The 23,942-nt window shown below is 34.7% G+C and overlaps 1 protein-coding gene across 2 annotated transcripts in view; it reads right to left on the bottom strand.

Moving 5' to 3' along the window:
• The window catches only part of KCTD3 (potassium channel tetramerization domain containing 3), a 69,097-nt gene continuing 45,155 nt past the window's right edge, over positions 1 to 23,942 (bottom strand). Inside the window, exons 12-18 of one of the 2 annotated variants that reach the window (XM_072647834.1) lie at positions 23,722 to 23,838; positions 22,124 to 22,294; positions 21,399 to 21,554; positions 14,438 to 14,534; positions 2,707 to 2,891; positions 2,490 to 2,628; positions 1 to 1,726 (exon numbers count right to left, since the gene is read on the bottom strand). In XM_072647834.1, the coding sequence (XP_072503935.1) occupies positions 1,168 to 1,726; positions 2,490 to 2,628; positions 2,707 to 2,891; positions 14,438 to 14,534; positions 21,399 to 21,554; positions 22,124 to 22,294; positions 23,722 to 23,838 (1,424 nt within the window). In that variant the 3' untranslated portion in view covers positions 1 to 1,167. The remainder of the gene's footprint in view (positions 1,727 to 2,489; positions 2,629 to 2,706; positions 2,892 to 14,437; positions 14,535 to 21,398; positions 21,555 to 22,123; positions 22,295 to 23,721; positions 23,839 to 23,942) is intronic. The other variant, XM_072647833.1, reaches the window with a different exon arrangement.

Raw genomic sequence — 23,942 nt, forward strand, 5'->3', positions numbered from 1 at the left:
TTGTGCTGATCACTTTTATTTAACTTGATATTCAAAAACTCAGGGGAAAACACAGACAACATGGCAACCTTCAAAGAATTTATTTGTACTTCACACATCAACTATACTAGAATTTTAATAAGCACAGCATCCTGAAACAAATGCCTCATAGCTTTTAAATTTACAGTCACCATATTTGTAAATTCCTGAAATCATGTTGAGGAAAATGGAGAAATCACTATAAATTACCCTTCTTTGTACTTTTTAATATGTGGACAAATATATGTAAAATAACATTTATTCAGAATCACAGTGTCATAAACTAATAAAATAACCAAGGTAAAGGTTTCTTAACTTTATTAGATTTGGAGAGAAAATAACCATGGTGACTTTATAAACAAGATGGAAAAAAAGTAGAGCTTTCTCACATGGATACAAAAAATTTCCCTTGAGTTAGTTTTCATGTTTCATCAAACCTGAAGAGAAACAATGCCTAAAAGTAACTCCAAGTCACTGTAAATCATAAACACATCTCTAAAGAGCGAGCCCTTACGTGAGCTTTGAGTATTCATTATCTGTAATACAAATAAAGGTCCAAAAGGAAGAATCAAAAAATGACTCCCACCACCAAGACACAAATATCCCTTTAAAAGAAGTTCCACATGCTGGGCTGTATTATTTGACATCACAAGTGTTTAATAATTAGAATATTATTGTAATATTTTTCACATACATAGCACCTTTCAAGTAAGGATCTCAAAGTACTTTTCAAACATTGGACAGATTAGGAAACAAGGGTCACCAAAAAACTGTGACATGCCCAAAATTCAATACAAATTAGTGGTAAATTCACTAGAAGATCAACTTCTGCCAACTTCCGCTCCTTATGGGAGCACTCATGCTATCTTAGCATGCCACTGTTCTCTTAAATATTGAATTTTGTTTCCACACAATGACATACATAAAATTGGACTCTAGCTTTTAAAATGTCCATTTATTGTATTGTTAATGAAAAACATGGTTAACAACCGCCTTGCTCCAGTTAATCCCTTCTCTTAAAAAGATACTGAAATGAAACCCATTGTAAGTTGTAAAGTTTTAGTGTAAAAATTAACAGCATTGAAATCCAGTTAAATTAACTTTCATCAATAGTCAATGACATAACTGTCCATACTGGCCAGTGTTTGCTCATAAGCTGTAATCCTGACCAGAAGAATCACTTTTCTTATGCCGTGGAGATGGGGTGGTCTTTGTAGGTGATGGTGATGCTGTACCAGGTGAGTCAGTCCCTCCATCTGAAGTACTTGGTGATGATGCCAGGTGAGGAACTTTCTTTCTTCCAAGAAACCCTCCCCCTTCAAATCCACCTTTCTTCTTCATCTCTACTTTGCTTTCAATTTCATCCTCAGACCCTCTTTTCTTGGTTTCTGCCCAGCCTTCACCTATTTTCTGAGCTTCAAGTCCACCATCTAATTCTCTAGAAGTTTTTGCTTCTGTTCCTGGAGACTTTTTTTCAGAGATATTGCATTCCCCTGCTGCCCACTTCATTTCTCCCTGTACTGGGCAGAGACTATTTTCAGGGACTTTTTCCACTGAATTTTTGTTCAAATTAAAAGTCTGAAAGTCTTTATAACTGTGAAAGCTCTCAGTCCTCCTTGCTCTTGCTAACAAAGGACTTTCTCTATAAGGCCTCACAGACCCATAAGTAGCTGCTTCATGGATGGTTTCATGATGCTGAAGTTGAAGGCTGAAACAGATTTAAAACAAAAAATCTCCTGCATATTTCAAGATTATGTCTGTGACTTTAGGCACATATATTTGTCACCAATTACACATGTATAGTGTCATTCATTGTTAAGCCAATCTATTTCAAAGATGTGAAATATTTGGGAAAAAAATTCTTTGAAGCCATCATAAAACTGGAGCTCACATCTATTTGATTGGAAAGTTCTTAAGGATGTCTTATCTGCAGTTTGAATTTCCTCTAGTGCTTTGTGCAGTACTCTGTATTTACCTGATGAATGAACAGTTTTCCAAATTTCTCAATTTTCTCAAAACATAGTTTAAAAGATTTAATGAAAACTGTATCACTTCATAAATGGTAAATACAGTTCTGCTACAAGAGAAAATGCAAACTAGAGTTAATTTTTCCATTAATAAATACTTCACTGGAACAATTCAGGAAGAAGATAAAAACAAGGAGAATCTCTTATTCCTACCCCTAACACTCTTAAATACGGACAAATTTTTATTTTTTCCCCAAGGTCTATGGCAGAATAGAGAATGACTTCTTAAAAATGTATCAAACAGGGCAACAATTTAGAGGAGAAGCCAGATGGGGAAAAATCTAGTTGTCTCTAAAATATGCATACTAAATTAAGAAAATCATAAAGTGTGAAATCCTTTAAAAATACATTTATATTATTTCCTATAAAAGGTATGAAAATTCAACATTTAGATTCCTTTGTCTAAAAAGCATTTAATATGCATTTTTCATACATATAACCTACCTAGAATTTGACTCACGCAGACGGCTATGCTGAACTACAGAAGTTGCTGGGCTGATGTTAGGAGTAGCACATCGAGATGTGCTCAGGTCACATTGATCCAGTAATTTAAGTAGCTCCTCTTCAGTTGGACCCCCTACATCTTAGGAAAACAAAAATTCATTAGTGATCCTTTTCCTAGTACCGCATACAAATGGGTCATTTCCATACAGCAACCTACCCTTATCTTCACTTTTATTAACTATATCCATGGCAGTCGTTAAGTCCCACATCTGAATGCTGCCATTGGCATGTCCGGTGAATAGATAGCGCCGTGGTCTGGAGCCCATCCTACTGGATCCTTCACACTCTCTCACGGTAAATGATGAAATGGTGGTGCAATCAACAGCCTGGATCTCACATATTCTGAAAGAAAATTTTATATATATACATATATATATATATACACACATACACATACATACATGTAAATAAATAATTTAGACAAGGTGTCATATTTATAGAAAACCTTTTTCTCCAAAACACATTACGAAGCAGAAATTCCCATTGCAATATCACTGCAACTGATGATCTCAAAAGAAAAATAATAATTAGAACCAAGTACAAGAACTGTAAAAACTATTACTAGAACTAAGAGGGGCTGGGAAAGGCTTCCTGTAATTCAACTGGGACTTAAGAGAAATCAGAAGACAAAGCAGAAGTAGGAAAGCATTCCAGGCACAGGGGACAAGCCAGAGTAAACTCTTGGAGCTGAGAGATGGAGGGTCTTGTTTGTGAAACAGCAAAGAGGCCAGTGTCAACAGGTCAAAGAATACGTGGCAGGGAGATAGGTACAAGAAGACAAGAATGGAAGGGTAGGTTATGAAGGGCTGGGCTCTGAAGTTGACCAAAGATTGATTTTGTGTTTGATCCTAGAGGTAAAAGGGAGTCACTGGAGCTTACTGAGTAGGGTAGCAGTAACATGGTAGAACCATATCAATTGTCAATTTTTATCTTTTTTCTACTCACAAAGTCAGTATCTTAACTGAAGAATTTTCCACCTCTCGACTACTGTAATATCCTCCTAATTAGTCTCTATAACTCAAGCCTCTCCCTAAAACAATCCATCTTCTACAGAGCCACCAAAATGATTTTTCCTAAAGCACAGATCTGACACTAACTCAGTAAACTCTAAGGGTCTCCTATTGACTCTTCAAACCCACCACAAACTTCTTTGCATTCTGTTCTTTGCATTTAAAACTCTTCCCATCCTGTCCTTCCTTGCTTTATTACATATTACTCACCACACAGGTCAACACATTTTCCACTGGGGTATTCTCCATGCCTGGAATACTCTTCATCATTTGTTTTCTGAAATCACTGGAATTCCTGGCTTCCTTCAAAAAGGAAGTGCCACTCAGGTGCCACTTTCTGAACAAGGTATTAAGAGGTCCCTCCCAGTTGGTATTTCCTTCTCTCTGTGGTTATCTTGAATCTGATTTGTCCATTTTGTAATACCAATATATGCATATACTGTATCCCCCATTAGATTGTAAGTGCCTTCAGAGCAAGGTATCTGATCATTGATTCCTGATTTAATGACTGAGTAATAACATTAATTCATAAAGCACTTGGCAGTGTGCTAAGTGCTTGGGATATAAAGAAAAGCAAAAGACATCTCTTGCTTTCAAGAAGTTCAGAGACTAATGAGGGAGAAAACATGCAAACAACATACATAGGATAAATTGAAGATAATCAGCATATGGGCAGTTAGGTGGCACAATGGAGAGAGAGCCAAGACTGGAGTCCAGAAGACTCATCTTCTTGAGTTTAAATCTGGCCTCAGATACTTACTAGCTGTGTGAACCTGGGCAAATCACTTAACCCTGTTTGCCTCAATTTCTCATCTGTAAAATGAGCTGAAGAAGGAAATGATAAATCACTCTAATATCTTTGCCAAGAAAACCCCAAATGGGGTCATGAAGAGTCAGACACAACTATAAACAATGAACAACAGTCAACAGAGGGAAGGGACTAGTTTTAAGGGGAATCAGAAAACATATTTTTTTAAAGGGTAAGGTTTTAACTGGAACTTGAAGCCAAGAAGGACAGATTTTCATGCCTGGGTGACAGTCAATGCAAATAAGTCAGGAGATGGAGTACCTTGTATGAGGATCAGTACCATGAAGATTCTCGAACACAGCCTAAGAGCACTAACTTGCTTGTCCTATTCCTGCTGTAATCTACTACAGGCCCCAGTCTTCACTCTAGGGAGTTCAAAACCATGTTGTCTCACCTTGGAACATCCTGCTGTAAGGCCTGCCTCCCCCCGCAGGTGAGTTCTTCATTTAATTATAAAAGTAATAAAAGAAATGTCATTAAAATTATCCTGCAGAAAGAAAGAAAAGGAACACACCTGGCCCAAAGAAATTACAGAATAATTATTTTAGATTTTCTAAGAACAAAGAAACTCCTTACAAAGATTACCTATAAACATAAAGAAAGATGGAACACTGTCCAGTACATTTTGGGAGGCAAATGTGGTAGCGATTTTTAAATCAGGTAAAAATTACACTAAATCTACAGACATTTTTTGCTAATAAATATTGGTGCAAAAATACTAAGTAGGATACGGACTACCATAAATAGATCATTTCACAATTAATTTCCCATCACTGGGGCATGCCAACATAATAAAATGACATCCCTAAACTGATTAATGCCATGTCAATCAAACGACTAAAGGACTATTATAGAGAGCTACAAAAAGTAACAATATTCATGTGAAGAGGGGGGAAAAATCTAAATTCTCAAAGGAAACAATGAAAAAAAGGTGGGAAGGGGACTACAAGTATAAGATATAAAAAAGTACCATGAAGCAGCAAGCATCAAACTAGTTAAAAAGATGGCAATCAAAATCAATGGAACATATTAGGTACACAACACTTAGCAACAAATGAACATAGTAGCACAGTATCCAAAAAACAAAATAACAAGCCAGACACTAATAACACTCACTGTTCTCCAAAAATTGCTGGGAAAACTAGAAAACATTCTGGTAGTAAGTAGAGTTAGCATGAGATTTCACATTCTTACTAGAGTAAGTTCCATGACCTAGACATAAAAAGTCACCTCATAAACAAGAGGTGTAAGGAAAAAAATACCTGTCCAAGCTTTGGATGGGGGAAGAATTCATACTGGGAAACGGAATAGAATATCATAGAAGAAAAAATGGATAACTTTTATTACATATCAAGGTAATTAAATTTAGATGGAAAATAATTTACAGTTAAATGGGGGGGCCATTTGCAGAAAGCTTCCCTGATAAAAAGGCTCTGATGTATATAGAACAGGTTCAGATACGTAAAAATAAAAGTCATTCTTCAGTAGAGAAATGGTTAAAAGATATAAATATGCAATTCTCAATGAAAGAAATGCAAGCAATCCAAACCAGTATGGAAGTATGCTCCAGATCACTGATAATTTAGTGAACTGCAAAACAAAACTCAGATTTTCTCTTATTCACATCAGACTGGCAGAGATGGCATTTCAGAGAAACCAAGGAAGACTTATATGAACTGACATGAAATGAAGTTAGCAGAATCAGAGTAAGAACAATATTACAAAGTAAAACCATTTTTAAAATGTAACTGGTGATGTTCATTCTGACAAAGAGAAGGCGGGAGAGACAAAAGCTGTTTTCGTATATTTTGAAGATCTGTTATGGGGAAGAATAATTAGACTTGTCCTACATATTCTCTAAGGCCAGAACCAGAAGCAGCGGGTAAGCACTTCAGTCAGACTGTGACTACATTTAAGAAATGATATCCTAACTACTGGAGCTTCTCAAAAACCACATGGGTTGCCTGAAGGGGATAATGGGTTTCCTCTTTGCTAAATCTCTTGTTCAGGTACATATTGAAGCTGTTGGTTTCTTAAGTCTCTTCCAATTAAGTGCTTCTATTAAGAATCCACTATGTACAAGATGAAGACACAGGAAAGAAAAACCAGCAAGTCTATTTTTTTCTCAAGGAGTTTGCATTCCAGTAGGTCATGGTTAGGATTAGGTTATATTGCTTTGTGGCTTTTCAAATGGCTATACACAATATGGAAAGTATAACTGACAGATTTTACCTTCTGAGTATTTGTAATTCCAAGACTCAGGTTTATTCTACTGTTGTTATTGTACAATTGTTTCTGACTTTTTGTGACCCCATTTGGAGTTTTCCTGGCAAAAATACTAGAGTGATTTGCCATTTTCTCCTTCAGTTCACTTCACAGATGAGGAACATGAGGGGATTAAGTGACTTGATCAGGGTCACACAGCTATTAAGTGTCTGAAGTCAGATTTGAACTAAGGAAGATTAGTCTTCCTGACTCCAGGCTTGGCACTCTAACCACTCACCACATCACCTGTCTACTGTACCAAAGTCATTTTATGTTTATCTGTTATTTGTTTTCCTTTTTAATAAAAATCTTTGCAAACCCACTCTTGATTTTCTGGTCTAATGTCAAACCTGTTTCATGATAGTGCTCATTTTCTCTTTGCACTAATTTCTCCAAAGGATTACATATGCACCCCCTACTTGTTAATTTCATGAACACAGACACTCTCAATGTAACACAAATATAAATTTTGTAACTTACTTGTGTTACCATATAGAAGGACTGGTTGATTGTAACATAGTACTGTCATTTATATTTACAGAAAGTGAATAGGGAGGAGAAACAGATCAAAGTTGTATGAATTATTGCTTTGTTAGAATATGTCCTAATGTGACATCAATTTCAATGAACATTTGGCAGCTTCACTGAAAAAGCAAAAACTGTTCAATCTTAATGATTTATATTTAGTGGGATAACAATTTGTCCTCCAACTACATTATAAGCTCCCAATGCTATTTTGTCAAACAAAAATAAGGTGTCAAAAGGGTGAACTTGCATTCTTGGAAACTGTATACTTTTGATTAATTCCTTTAATAGTAGCTTATGATTCCCTTTTAAGAAAGGCAATAAGAAATATAAGAAAGATTGATTATCTAATGAAGTTTTATTCATTACAAGATTAAGTTAACTAGACTACAAATAAAAGATGAGGAAATCGTTGAATTTCTATTGAAAACTAGTATTAACAAATAGCTTTAATAACAAAATCACTACTTTCTGAAGGACTAAAAATAAGCAATCTTATTTGCAGCTACTTATTTAAAAGATAAACAAATTATAAGAGATGACAGAGGGAAGGAAAAATTTTTGGCATATTAGAGGAAATAAAGGAGATTTTCATATTGCAGAAATCTATTGCATTATCATTATATATTGACAGAAAATTTCAAATTATTAGAATGAATTTTATTCTTATTATTCTCTAGTTGTTATCTGGAGTATAACCAACATAAGCAAGTTCAGAAGAGGGGAAGTCCTCTACTGGAAGGACAGTGAGAAGTTTTACCAGAGGCTTGAAGAGAGATAAGATTTGATTATCTATAGTAAAACTATTAAGGAGTTGTAGGAAGATTTACCTTTGCTCTGGTGAGAACACAGTTGAGATTATGTAATATAAATTTTAGTGTGCCCAATCAACACAATTATGTAATTTTTCTCCAGTTCTGTTCAGTAGCAAAAAAGTAACAAAAAGCAGCTATAAAGGATAATGGTAGGAGCAATCAAAGGTTGGGCTTTGGTAAGACATGACAGGGGGTAAATGATGTAGTAAATTAAAAAAAAAACTAGGGTAGCAATCATATTATCAAACAAATCACAATGTCGACAGAGATAAATAGAAAAGCTAAATCATGGTTAAGGGAATCAGAGACAACAAAACAATATAAATACTAAACATATAAACCAAAATCATTCTCTCCTCAATTAGACTTTAAGCTCCTTGAAAGTTGGGACTATATTTTAATTTTCTTTGTATTCTCAGTACTTACTACAATACCTATCACATAGTAGGCACTTAAAATGCTTGATGACTCATTGAAATTGCATAGCATCTAATTTCATAAAAGAAAAGTTAAATGAATTATCAAAATGTGAACATCACAATGCCTTTATAGTAGGAATTATTAATGTTTGTCTCTCAGAGGTATACAAATCTAACAGAAATATAAACAATATAGAATTGAACAAACTACTGGAAAATAAAGAACTAGAAGACTATCAACATGTTTTGTGAATGGGAACATTAAAGAACGTACATATTTTTCAGCATTATACAGGGTCTTTGAGAGGGAAAAAGATCATGTGTGTCATAGAAAAACTACAAATAAATGAAAAGAAAATTAAATGAATCCTTTGGAGACCATAACACAATAAAATGATGATAAAGTAAACATGAGCAAAAAGCAAAGCAAAATACACTGATATTTACCAATTACCTAAAAATAAATGGGTAGGACAAAAAATCATGAAAATATGTAATTATTAATATCAGTAACAATATCAGTAACAATGATATCACTTAGAACATATAACAAAATGGAAAAAGAATCAACAAAATATGCAACCTAAAAATTTAGAAAGTTTAAAAAAAATCCCTGTAAGATAAAAGGTCAGTTAAAAAAATCTAACAATAAAACTGAGATTTTAGAAAATATAAAATAATCAAATTAAAAGAACAAAAAATAGATATCAATGACCCAATTTTAAAAGATTAAATTGAATTAGCCATAAAGGAACAATCAAAAGAAAAAAAAAACAGTAGGATTTGGAATGGGTATTATACAAATTATTCTCAAAACCTGAGAGGGAAAACACTATTGAATTCCTTTTGAAAGAAGAGTCTAAAGACCAAAACCAGGGAAGGATAAAGCAAAGGAAGACAACTATTAAACAATATCAGTAAGGAATTTTGATCCAAAAGTGTAAACAAAATTCTCGCCAAAAGACTATAGCAATATACTTTTAGAAATTTCACTGTGATCACACTGGTCATACTTATGTTGTAAGGATGGTTCCACTCTAAACAACAACTGAAATAGTTATATTAAAATTTTTTAAAAATTTGAAACCACGATTACATCAATAGATTTTTAAAAAGCCTTTGGAAAAGTACAATACTTACTTATGCTAAAATAAAACACCCACAAAACACAATCACAGGTCATTTAATATGATAAAAAGTTATATATCTAAACCCCAAAACTAACAGTATATGCAACAGGCAAACACTAGTAGCTTTCCTGAAGAATAAAGGAGTTAAACAAGGAAGCTTTCTTTCCACATTGTTATTTGATATAGTTTTAGAAATGGACTACCAAATGGACAGTAGTAATGAGAAACAAATTGAAGACAAAGCAGAGATAAAAATGACTTGATATTTAGAATCAACAACAAAAAACCAAGATTAAGTTTCTATATTCTGCTGTAGTTCAGGTTCTCATTACCTCTCACTTTTAAAAAAATTATTTTTTTTCAGTTTTCTACAATCACTTCCACATATCTTAGGTTTTTTTCCTCCTCCTTCCCCTTCCTTAACCCCTCTCTCCTCACTGCCTCCCCGAGATGGCATGTGATCTTATATAGTTTCTATACATACATTCTTATTAAATACATTTTCACCTTAGTCATATTGCAAAGAAGAATTAAAATGAATCGGAGAAACCACACAACAAAACAAAACAAAACAAAACACAAGAGAAATTGGTCTGCTTCATTCTTTGATCCAATTCCATAATTCTTTCTCTGGATGTGGATGGCGTTTTGCCTCAAGAGTCCACTGGAAATGGTTTAGGTCCCTGCATTGCTGTGAAGGGCTAAGTCTATTAACAGTCCTCACACACTGTGGCTGTTACTGTGTATAATGTTCTCCTGATGCTGTTCATTTCACTCAGCATCACTTCTTATAAGTCCTTCCAGGCCTCTCTGAAGTGTTCATGTTCACCATTTCTTACAGCACAATAGTATTCCATTACATTCATATACTATATTCAGCCATTCCCCAATTAATGGGCACTCCCCTGATTTCCAGTTTTGGGCCACCACAGAGAGAGCTACTATAAATATTTTTGTACATGTGGGGCCCCTTCCCATTTTTATGATCTCTTGGGGATACAGTCCTAAAAGCAGTATTGCTGGGTCAAAGGGTATGCATATTTTTGTAGCCCTTTGGGCATAGTTCCAAATTGCTCTCCAGAATGGTTGGATCAGCTCACAGCTCCACCAACAATGAATTAGTGTTCCAACTCTCCCACATCTTCTCCAACATTTATCATCCTCCTGTTTTGTCACGTGAGCCAATCTGATAGGCGTGATGTGGCACCTCAACGTTGTTTTGATTTGCACCTCTCCAATCAACAGTGATTTGGAGCATTTTTTCATATGACTACAGATAGCTTTAATTTCTTCCTCTGAAAACTGCCTGTTCATATCCATTGACCATTTATCAATTGGGGAATGGCTTGTATTCTTGTAATTTTGATTCATATTTTCTCTATATATTTTAGAAATGAGGCCTTTATCAGAAACACAAGTTGCAAAAATTCTTTCCCAATTTTCTGCTTCCTTCCTAATCTTGGTTGCATTGGGTTTGTTTGTGCAAAAACTTTTCAATTTAATGCAATCAAAATTTCTCATTACCTCTCTCTTTGACTACTCTGATAGTCTCTTTTTTGGTTCTCCATGGTTCATCTCTCCCTACCCCAAACCTATCTTCTACACTGCTGTCAAACTAACTGTCCTAAGTTTCAGATCTGGCAATATCAGTCACCTTAACTCAAATTCCAGTAGTTCCCTACTAATTCTACAATCAAATATAAACTTACTAGATAATTGAATCAAAGATCCAGATCTCAAGAGACCTTATAAATCATCTAGTTCGATCCTCTCATTTTATACATTAGAAAACTAAGGTTAAGTAACTGACCATAGAAGCAGTAAATAAAGGCAGGATTTTAACTCAGGTCATATGACTAAGTTCAGAGATTTTTCCATTGTGCCCTTCACTTCTCTTTACAGCATTTAACCTCTTCACAACTTGACCTATCCTATTGTTCCTGCCTTACTGCACATTCTCCCCCATCCATGCTCTTTATGATTCAGCCAAATTGGTCCCCTTTGCTGTTTCCAACAGGCCATATTCCATCTCTGTGATTTGTACTGGTGCTCTCTCAAGCCTGGAATGCATAACTTCCTCACCCCAACATCTTGAAATCCCTGGTTTCCTTCAAGAAACAACTCTAATCACTACCTCATTTAAAAGTCCTTTCTTCATTCACCTATCTATGAGTACCTTCATCCTCTCCCCTTACCCCCAAATTAATTTGTGTGAAGGACATGACATTATGAGTTGTCTACATGCAAAAGAGTTAGGGACTGACAGCTGAGGATCAACGCAGACAATGAATCAGTTGCAGACAGTTTCAATGGGAGTTTAAAAAATGAGAGAATGGAACCCAAGGAGTGCTAGAGCAGCAGTTTCTGCTGGTTTTAAGGTAAAAATTTGATTTCTTTCTAAAAAATAACAAAAACCAAGCCAATAACTTTAGCTGGGTCAATAGTGACAATAGTTAAGCAACACAACCATGTGCCCAAGTCCAGAGACACCACAACTGGCAAGGAGCAGAGTGATAATATCAAGAGAAGACACAAAAGATTCTGTAATTCTAGAGATCTGTTGCTCTTCTTGTTTGTATTCTATTGATGTTGCACAGGTTGGTAGGAATGTATATCTTAGGTTGTATGGGGAATGCTCCAATATAAATCCTCTTACTACACCATGCTATTAAATACAAACTAAGTTTCCTCTGGCTATGCGATGAAAGGTAAACATATAACTGACATGGTTATCTTTCATGTAATATAGTTTTAAAAAAGAGGACCATAGAATGCCTAAGAGTCTGGGATGGTTATACCCCAATTGGGAGAAACCTACTTGTAAGTGTAAGTTGGAAAACGGGAGGGGTACAGTCCAAATGGTCACTACAGTGTTATCTATCTGTATATGTTTACTTTCTTCCTATTAGAATGTAAACTGCTTAAGGGCAGAGAATATTTTGCTATTTTCTTTTTATATCTAGCCCCAATTCAATAGCTGATATATAGTAGCAACTCAATATAAAAATACAAAAGAGCATATTAAAAATGAAAGTCCTATTCAAAAGAACTATAAAATGCATAAAATATCTGGGAACCACTATACCAAGGCACACTTATGATTTATATAAGTAGAAAAGAGAATGATAATGGGGAGATTGAATTTCGAAGGGAACCAGGCATTTCAAGAGGCAAGAGAGAGGAAGATAGGAATTCCTGGAATGAGACAGTGTGAGGGCAAAGCATGGAGATGGGAGAGATAGTGTTTGTCATACTGGAAACAAGCCAGTGGGCCAATTTGGCTGTTCACAAAGTATGTGGAGTGGGAGTAATGTGCAATGATCATGGCTGGGCATCACCAATGTAATAAGAATTATAATAGTATCCAAATAATTTACATATATAGTGCTAGACCAGTCAAACTAACAGGGGGATACTTCTATAAAGCTAGACAAAATAACATTTATTATAGGAAGAACAAAATTTCTTCTCTCAAGAGAAATAATGCAAAAAAGTGGGAAACAAGGGAATAAGGCATCAAAATTATTTTATTTTATTTAATCATCAAAAACTACTGGATCAACCTAATAGGCAAAAATCAGAAACAACTAAACTAAAAAAATACAATGTCTGATATACCCAAGAATACAAATTACCTGCAGGAGAATTCCCTATTGGACAAGAACTGCTGGTAAAACTGGAAAACAGTTTGGCAGAAATTATGTTTTTAGGTAAACACCTTTTAAGCCATGCCACAATAAGCCCAAATGAGTTGGTGGATTTTTTTAACGTCACAGGATAAAACAAAAATTAGAGGACAAACCAAATGCACTACATTTCACCACCATGCCTGTGATGAAACAAAGGATAGAGGCTTTCACAAAAGATAAAATATATTTTGTTTACATGAAAATGTAAAGCTTTTGCTATCATATATCTCTGTTAAGTGCCAGCTATTAAAGAGATAAAATAATCTGTCAAAATATGTAAAACCCTAATGGAATATTACTAAATAAAATTAATAAGGAATTCTCAAAAGAAGCTATTACTGGCTATATGAAAAGATTGTTTTAAATCACTAAAAATAAGAGAAATGCAAATTAAAACAACTGAGATTTTACCTCATACCCATCAAACTGGCAAAGACAACAAAAAATGGAAATAGTAAATTCTGAAATGGCTGTAGAGGAGATTACAAATATATTCTCTGTAGAAATGTGAAATAGTCCAAACATAATAGAAGCTATTCGGAATTATATGAAAAAAGTAATAAATCACTCATCACTCCTTGACCCAAATACATCCCACTAGTAGACATAAACTTCCAGAGGTAAAAAATACCTAGCAGAGTTCTTCTCTTATAACACATGTATGGGGAAAAATGGGTTCCTGTTAACTATGGAATGGCTAAAACACTGAAGTACCTGTATTTAACAGAACATTACCATACTATGCCAAACAATGAATATTATGACTACAGAAAAGGATAGGAACTTACATAAAATGAGATAAAGTGAAATAAACAGAATTAGGAAAACAATACACTCAATGACTACAAAAATGTAAAAGGAGAGAACAAAAAAAAACAAACTGAAGCTGATTGTTATGTGAATCACAACAACCATCCTTGGCCGCCAAGAAGAAAGGTGAGAGTATATCTTCATTATTTCTTTGCATAACTGGAAAATTATATGGCATGGTGCATATACTATCAGGTACACCTTATGTGTTGGTTAATTTTGCTAAATTACCTTTCATATCCTCTTTTCTATTTTTTAAAATAAGGACGGCTCTCCATAGTGGGGGAGAAAGAGATATAATGAGAAGTGAAGATAACACAAAAAATATGGTAATGATTTTTTAAAAATTGTATTGGATGTCTCAAAAAAGGATAAAGACTGTTCCTGGATGTCCAATGTCTTACTTCAGAAAGTTACCTTTTTCCAGTAGATGACAGTCTTACGAAGAGTTTGTTTGTGATAGGAACGACTTTTTGGATAAACACTTGTTGATCATCTCTCTCTCCAAAAGGTCCTATAAAATTATAAAAAGAAAATGGAAATATGCCCAAAGAAGTAAATTAGAACAAACTGAAATTTATCTTAATTTGCAATAATCTTTAGTACTGGGGAAAAAAGGCATTTTCCCCCAAATCATACATCTACTGATTAAGTATTTCACATACATAGAAACATTACCTGTAATTGTATTGGCTAGGTTCTGGCTAATCATAGTTGTAATGCAGCTTTATAATCATTGACAAACGGAATTTTAAAAAGCTGGCATAGTTCTTATTCAGTTTTTTACTCATACTGGGAAATCTCTGTGAGGAAACTCCCTCTGCTAATGCACAATGGCATCTTCTCTGGTATTTATACTCTTAAAGAGTTGTGTAGAACACCGAAAAGTTAAGTGAAATCCCAGAGTCACACAGTTTAGGATGGGTCAGGGGTAAGATATGAACTTAGTTCTTCCTTGTTTTCAGGCTGTTTCTCTGTCTAATATATCTATCTATTATTCTATTACAGATACTTCTAATAGTCAAAGTGTATATATATTACCTTCTAAGTAATATTTTCTCCTCTTCCCCTTCCCCAACAGAGAACCTAAGCTTCTAAGAGTTTATATAACATAGTTTACCTAACAACATACATAATTGCGTCAGAAATACAACTTTCAATCAATGTCTATTAAAGATGAAGAACTACCTTTTGTAATGTTGCTATTGCAACACAGATGCTAAAAAAAAGTCTTGGATAGGCCAAGACTATGACTTTACAGAAGATACTCTTATTTCAGTGGGAAAGTTGGCTCTTTAACAAAAGGTTTCCAAATCTCAGGACAGAATTCTTTCCTTTACACCACTCTCTTTCTTTCTTTCCTTTTTTTCCAAAACAGATAATGTCTGGACACTCTGAAAAAACTCCCTGAGAACCATGCCAACTTTTAAAAATTCCAAGACAATCAAATGATCATAAAGCTTTAATGCAACCATGATTAGCCAGAACCCATTCTAAAACCAAACCTTTTCTATTGTATTATAATTTTTGAAGACCTAAATCTTAAGAAAACAAGCCTATGTCAGCAGTTTAGTAAACTAAACAAAATCTTTATGGAAAGTCCTGGGATTGCTTAAAAAAAAAAAGGTAGTCCTGTTCCTTCTACATCTACAATATTGTGTGTTAATCATTGTTGCAAAGAATTAAGGCTCTGGAATACATTTTCAGTTATAAAAGAAAGATTCAATCCTATTTGCTATACTGTTAAAGAGTAGGGGGGTTAAAACAAATTGAAACAAAAAGGGCTTTAAGGTTGAACCTGAACTAAGCAGAGAATCTGATTAATGAAAACACTTCATTCCCTCAGCATTCTGATACTTACCTGAGATCATGCTCTATTATTCAATTGCTAGAATTGTGTACTGAACATTAAAGGGACATATCACAGTAAATTTCACATTTAAAAAAAAGAAAACATGGTAGTAAATAATCTAAAGCCTTAAACTAAGAATCACATCTAATTCATTAGTAATAAAGAATGGATTATAATTTTCTGATATAAAGCTAAAAATGACATTTTAATATTCACTTCTTTATGAAATGCATTGAGATTACTATGAGGGATAATACATACATACATACATACATACATACATACATACATACACACATCCTTTGCCTCACCTATTTCCCACTCCCCCAAATCAAGAAAATTTCAAGTAAACAGAAACAGAATCCTGTGGTATAAACAATATAAGCTTCAGAAAAGAAGCACTTCGTACTGACTTGAAATCTACTCTCATTTCTGAAAGAATCAAATGGTTATTTCTAAGCATTCTGCTAGCTTAGATTCTGAGGCAGTTTAAAAAGGGGAAATTTAAGAGTAACTGTTACAAACTGACAGGACTGGTTATTAAAGTAACTATTTCTTCCTATGTGAAGAAACTTATAGAATTATAATTCTCAGAAATTTCATGTAGTGCCTTGCACACAGTAGGCAATTAATAAATCTTTTAAACTGGAATGAATTATTTAAAGTAATTGTAGGTTTAATTTTCTGAGACAATTATTTTGAAACTTTAACTTCAGAAGTATATTTTGAAAGACATAAATCCAAAAATCTCATGCAAATCAATTCTAATGTATTCTTTCTTATCTTCTGTCTTTACTGTAATTTCTACACATATAAAAAATGACCACAAAGGTACATTAGTTAGCAATAGGTCCTACAGAACTCTTCTTATGTATGGTGAGGCACGACTGCATATACAGAGCAGACTCTTATAAATGGGTCCTTGGGGAAAACAATGTAACTGTTACTGTGAAATGTGTGAGTATAGAGAGACGAATCACAGAACTTTATATACCTCCTGCTAAAATCAGGTATCAGAGTAACAACAGAGACACATTACACTGTCTTCAAATGGCTCATACTACCAATGGCTATATAAAGAATTTTAGTACATAAAAATAGATGAGCCTGCCTTCTAACTTACATTGTTTTTTTCACTAGATTAATTAAATTAGCAATGGAAAACGAAGTTGTGCCAAATTTAAAAATGCTTAGCTTGATTACAATTTCATTGTTTGAAATGAAGGTCACAATTTGAGGTAGCAGCATTATTTAAAACTAGACTATGTTACTAATTTAAAATTTGCTTCCTAAAACTCTTATGAGTTACATGAGGGAAAGGAAGAAAAGGAGGGGAGGAGAGAAGAAAAGGAAGAGATAGGAGGAAGAAAGGAGGAAAAGGTAGGAAGGAAGGAAAAAAGGGAGGGAAGGAGGGATTTTATTTTTCACTTCTTTTTATATCCCTAGCAGTTGCCATAGTTCCAGGCACACAGAAAGTACTTTTTAAATGTTTATAGTGATTGGCACTTTTTAAGCTCTTATTACATGCGAGGCGCTATATGCTAAGTATTGGAGATTCAAACACAAGCAAAAGAGGGTCCCTGCCCTGGAGAAGCTTATATTCTAATGGGAGAAGACAATAAATCAAAGGGAACTGAAAAACGGGGGTGGAGGAAGGCTGGAAATGGAATGAAGGCAGGCCACACTTGGCCCCTTCACTAAATGAAGGCTTCAGAAGAAATTTTCCAACGAGAGTGTGGGTGAGCCTCACAGAGGGATATTCCAGGGCTGAAGTAATTGTAGAATGTTTCAGAGAGAGGAGGTCCTAAGTGCTAAGAGAAGTTCATGGATAAGACAAAAGTAGAGACATTATTTTGAAGTCCAAAAAAGTCAAGAAAAGAGCTGGCAGAGGAATGGAGATTCTGGTAAATGGATGGACAGATATGGGACTCTAATATTCTGCTGCTGTGTCCCTGCTAGAGTCAGTCTGTTAGTTAATAAACATTTATTAAGTGCTACGTATTTGCCAGGCACTAAGGATATAAAAAGAGGCAAAAAATCAGTCCCTAACCTCAGGGAGCTCACAATCGAATGGGGGATATAACAAACAAACAAATACGTACAAAAAAGCTGTGTACAGGAAAGACAGGAAATAATTAAAAAGGAAGGCACTGAAATTAAGTAGGGATAAAAAATCGGATTTTAGTGGGAACTTTAGGGAAGCCAGTAGGCAGAGGAAGAGCATTCCAGGCATGGGAAACACTCAGAGAAAATGCCTAAAGCCTAGAGTGTCTTGTTCATGGAACAGCAAAAGAGGCCAGTGTCACCTGATCAAAAAGTATGTGCAGGGGTACAGGGTATAAGAAAACTGGAAAGGTAGGCTGGAGCTAGATTATGATGGGCTTTGAACATCAAAGAGAGGATTTTATCTGATATTGGAGACCATGGGGGAGTTCAGGGGATAATATGGTTAGACCTGCACTTTAGGAAAGTCTATTTGGCAGCTGAATAGAAGATGGATTAGAGTTGGGGAGATCTGAAGCAGATTGACACATAGGCTACTGCAAACTACTATGCTATATATAACATATAATTGTACACACTCACACACCTATAAACACATGAAGTCACACAATATATACACATACACACATGTAAGTTTATGTATGTATACATTAACATATGGTGAATCCTCTGAACAGGATAAGGAGACTGCTATTGTTTCTGAAGGATTATCCTTATTGGTGCTTAAGGAACCTGACAGGCATAATAAAAAGCAAATACTAGCAAAAGCCTAGTATTGCCAGGCTTTAAATAATAGTTTTGGAAAAGTTGAATCACCAGAATAAGAAAAAAGAAAGCAAATTTTCTTTGAGCATTCAGCAATTAAAAGACAAGTATGATGGTGCTTTTGGTATTTAAGGATCCTGCTTTGAAGACAAAGAGGCATTCACCTTAAAGACCCAGTTGAAAAGGGCAATGCAAAGAGTAGAGATAGGCTAGGAAGGTAGGAAGGTAGGAAGTACGGCTTCAGACGAATAGGTCCCTCAGGAAAGTGTGCTGAATTCTACTGAAAGAATGGCTATGAGAGAAGAGATGGAGAGAGATAATGAGGATAAAAACTGGGAACTTCAGGTAAGAAGAGAACTCGAATTAGCCTGAGTAAGGCTTAGCCCAGAACACCAGAACAATTAGGCAAATCTACTCAAAGGGAATTTAAACTGAAAAGGAAGGGAAAAGAGGATGAACAGATGTAAATACCCCAAAATTCATAAGTCGCATTACTCAATTAGAAGACTCATTTAGAAACTCAGGCTTCTAAATATAAATACATACATAAAATGGGGGTATGAGGCCAATCTGACCTCCTAGGTCCCACTGAGATCTGATGGGATGAGGCTTATGACTAAAACAGACTTCTAAATGATGCACCTATCCAAAAGGAACAATATAGTTAAAGGGGAGATGGAGTAGAGTATTGAAAATTAAAAAGACAAAGTCAAATGAGAAAAATGAGGAGCCAGAACAGGTAAAGTATGGTGGAACTGATCTGGATAGAGAACAACAGAGGCAGAAAAAGAACTAATACTGCTGCTGGAGCGTGCTATAGATTACCTGAACAGAAGAATGAAAGATATCAGGATAGTAGGCATTCTCTTTGGAAACAGACCACAAGAACTGACACACGCTGTAATAGTTACATAGCACTTCAGTTCTTCTGGGAATAGCTCTTCAAGGTTCTAACTTACCTTAGCAGCAAGTAGAGGGAACTCACAAAGGCAACTTTTTTACTTTTATTCTATATTTCTTACTAATGGGATGAAATGATTACGTGGATAGAAAGGATGGAATCCTTGGTGGAAAATGAATATTCTATCTTAGAATTTGTGTTAAAGAGGAAAGCTAAGTATACAGTCTAATACATACCTAAGATTAAGGTTTCTGGTTTGTTTTTTTTTTTAGGATAGTTAAGGGTCATAGTGGTGAAAATTTTAGGAGAGTTATCCAAGGAGGGATAGAAAGTTCTCAAAAATAAAATTCTGAAACCATAAACAGAAAATTCAGCAAGGATAGACAAGGAAAGTTGCTAAAGAGCGAGATATGGACCTACAGGAAAAATCATCAAACAACAGAGATGTTTAAAGGACAATGGCAGGTAACAGAATAAATATAAAGTGTGATACAATAATGTTAAAAATGCTATTAGGCATATTTAAACACAAAATGGAATTCTTAGTTTTGTTTACAATAGTAGAGGAGGATCAAAAAAGGGATAAGACATTACTACATGAAAAGGATGGGAAGATAACAGACAAAATAAAGAGGGTAGAACAAACTATTTAACTCCTTTTTCCTTTTTTTTTTTTTTTTGACAAGGAGAATATCTTTAGCATAGAAATGGTACAACAAAAATGGCTAAGGAGGAGCTAATGCTCTAGATAGTAGATAATAAAAGAATCTCTAGCTACTCCCTAAATTCAAATCATCAAGGCAAAGGTAAATGGCAAATATGATTGTTGAGCCACTCACAGTGATATTTTAAAGATGATAGAAAATGGAAGAGGTACCACAGAAATGGATAATGGCAAATGTCACAATACTCAAAAAGAAATCCGAAACTTAAAAGCTAGCAAACTTGACATCACTTTTCTGGGGAAAAAAAATGTGTGATGGTACATGCCTGTAATCTCAGCTACTGGGGAAGGTGAGGGTGGTAGATCTCTAGAGTAAGTAGTTTTGATCTGACCCCTTCCTGCCTTTCCCTCATCTTCACTCTCCTACATACTCTATGGCCCAGTAACACTGGATGTTCCTTTCACAAGACACTCCATCTCTAGATTCTGAGTATTTTCACTGTCTCCCATGACTGAATCTCTCCCTCACCTTCACCTTTTAGTCTTCCTGGCTTCCTTCAAGTCTCAGCTAAAATTCCACCTACTACAAAAATCCTTTCCTAGTCCTCCTTGAGCTTGGTGTCTTCCCTCCGAGACTTTCTCAAAATTCCCCTGCGCACATTTTGTTTGTACATAACTGTATGCATGTCTCCCCCATTAGATTGTGGGCTCCTTGAGAACATGGGCTGTATATCTGCTGTCCTTTGTCCAATGCTCAGCAAAATGCCTGACACATAACAGGCACCTAATAAATGCTATTCAACTATCTGATTGCGGGTCTGTCACTTGAAAGCAGGATTAGATCTGTTCTGCTTGGCCTCAGAAGGTATAATTAAGGGCAAAATTTGCAAAGAAGCAGATTTTGGCTAAATTTAAGGAACTGTTTCATAACATTTTGAGCTATTACAAAGTGGAATGGTCTCCTTCAGAAAGCAGTGGTTTCCCCCTCAGTAGAGGCCTTTAAGGGAACAATGATTACTTGGTGGGATATTGCAGAGAGGTGTACTTTTCAAAAGGGGGCTCACTTCCACGGCTTCTGAAGCCTCTTCCAATTCTGATATTCACTGATTGTGTACTTTTTTCCCCAAAGCCAACAGTCTCTTTTACATTTTTCTCATCTGTTTAACATATATTTTAAAAAGCTTTTACTCACCTATATCATTTCCAGAAGAGTAACTACCATGACTCTCTGTCTCTTCCAAAGACAGTATCTTGAATGATGCTAAAGGAGTAGAGCCTGGTTGTGTGGAAATCATTCCTCGAAATCGCGTCACTGTCCATGTCCGTACATGATTATTATCAGCACAGACTATTGAAAAAAGGCAAAAAGAAAAGGTATTAAACATAATATATAATTGCATCAATTTTTCAAAATTAAGGGAAGGTCCACAATTATTTGGCATGTTTCTATAAATAACTGGAGTGCTGAAACAAGATACAGATATCAGTAAAGATAAAAAAAGATTAATAGATACAGACATAGACAAATAGACAACAAATTTTGATGGAATACTTAGAAAACCCCAGGAAATCAGCAAAGAAAAGCTTCAGTAAATTCATAAAAGTCATCAGAATTTCTGACACAATGATTATTGTATTAACAATCACAACAGAAATTGAAGGTAGGGGGTTGAAGAGATAACAGGCAATTAAAGGATAACATGGATACTAAATTTAGATGTACTACAATAGCATCAGAGTTGGACTAAATTTCCAGAGAATCTAGAAATGATTAATGAACCTACTGTTTCTTTTAGAATCCTTTCCCTTTATATACACAAAAACTCTTGATTTTTCTATATATAATCTCCTCAAAACATGGAAATCATATACAGAAAAATCTTCAAACAAAGTAGAAAAGCATGTTAAATATTTAACCTGATACGAGGTGTTTCTCTGAGAGCATGATCTTTGTAACAGGACTTCGGTGAACTGTGAACGTCTGGAAAAGCTGAGGGCCTGAGCCAACTGTTTCTGGGTGTTGTACAATTACTCTTACGGCTCCAGAACTTGTACCATAGGCAATCTCAATCCAATTACCACTAATACCTAAAGAAAGACAATTGAATCATATCAATAAAGACAGTGTCAAAGTCTACCACTACAATAAGAGGAGAAATTAACTGATTTGGCCACATACCTAATTAATCCTAATACAAGTTTCAAGATTTGACAAAAGTCAGGTCCTAGTTCGTTCTAGATACCTTGGGGGGTGGAGGGGGCGGCATTAAAGTGGAGGTATACTAATACTGCCTTAAAACCAATTTTAAACTCTGAAGCTAGGCAAGAAGAATAAACACATGGCAAATGACTAAATCCCTAAAGTAGAAATACCATGCAAAGGAGAAAAAACTGATTTTTACTCATTGAAAAACAAAATTTCAAAACATAACATACTTTGTTACATGTGCTTCATTTTCAATTTGGTGCAATTTACAAAATGTATAACAGGGTATAATTTCTGAACTCTGCAATGTTAAAACTTCTTTATCCCTTCTTTTCTCAAATCACTCTTAAAGCAGAACTACCCAGTGCAAAATAATGATTCACTCTCTGAAACTCAGTTTTCATATGTATAAAATGAAGTGGTTGAACTAAATGACATCTGAGATCCCTCAGCTTTTATGACCCTTTTCTTACTAAGTGAAAATGTCTCTCTTTCTGTCTTCCAGGTATTTAATATCCTTTGCTTACTCCCACAAGGCAAAACTAACATTTTGTTTTCACATCTTTAATTCATTCCTTCACCTCCTTTGCCTGAACCTCATATCAGATTGTAGCTATAGATCAAAAGTATTATTGTAGAATTAACTCTCATTCTAGGTCAATGACTAATCTAAGTCTTAGTCTAATTTGTGTCTACAGACATTTTGTGAGCAAACACTCTGAGATATTTGCTCTTTTGATATTTGAAAATTATAATTTTTCTAGTGAATTTAATAAAACACACTTCCTTATCAGTAGACTTTAAACCTACTGTGAAGATCCTTAGGGGCACATTAACATCCATTTACTAATGTTTCTTTGATTACAGATAAACATCAAGTGCTTTAACTGATTTTTTTCTACTTTACTCTATAGGGTCCTTAATAAACTGAAACACTTTTCCAATAATTCAATATCAATGAAAAAGGTTTATAAATATTAGAGGATATAAATTTCCACATAATCTGTCCCTTTCCATAACTCCAATTTAACGATGTTCAAGTTTAGATTTCACTTACTCTCTGATGCAATTTTTAAAGTTTGATCCATAACCAATAATATTTCTGATTTCCCAGGTCACATGCAGACTAACATTACGCTTTACTTTTGTGTAAATATCAATGTAATTTAAAATTCTTAATACTTAGTTCCCAACAAAACAAACAACTTAATCTTGTCTAGTAGTAAATCTATACTAGTGAATAAAATACATTCTTTAAGTATCCAACATGAAACTTCAAGAAATTACAAATATTCTACCATGTACTAACTGGTTTTAGGTGTGAGGTAGACGCTCAGAGCAGTAATAGCATCATTTGAAGGATCATGATAAAGTTCAGTTACAAGAAGGTCATTGTCTTTCATTCTCAAAGGAAATTTCTGCATATCTACAAAAAAGAAAACATTTAAAATGATGTAAACAAAAAGAGGGATAACAAAATTTGACTGTTTTCATGCAATAAAATGTTATCTAAAACTATCTTTTTTTAGG

The sequence above is a fragment of the Notamacropus eugenii genome, chromosome 2 (genome assembly GCF_028372415.1).
Source record: "Notamacropus eugenii isolate mMacEug1 chromosome 2, mMacEug1.pri_v2, whole genome shotgun sequence".
Taxonomy (NCBI): domain Eukaryota; kingdom Metazoa; phylum Chordata; class Mammalia; order Diprotodontia; family Macropodidae; genus Notamacropus; species Notamacropus eugenii.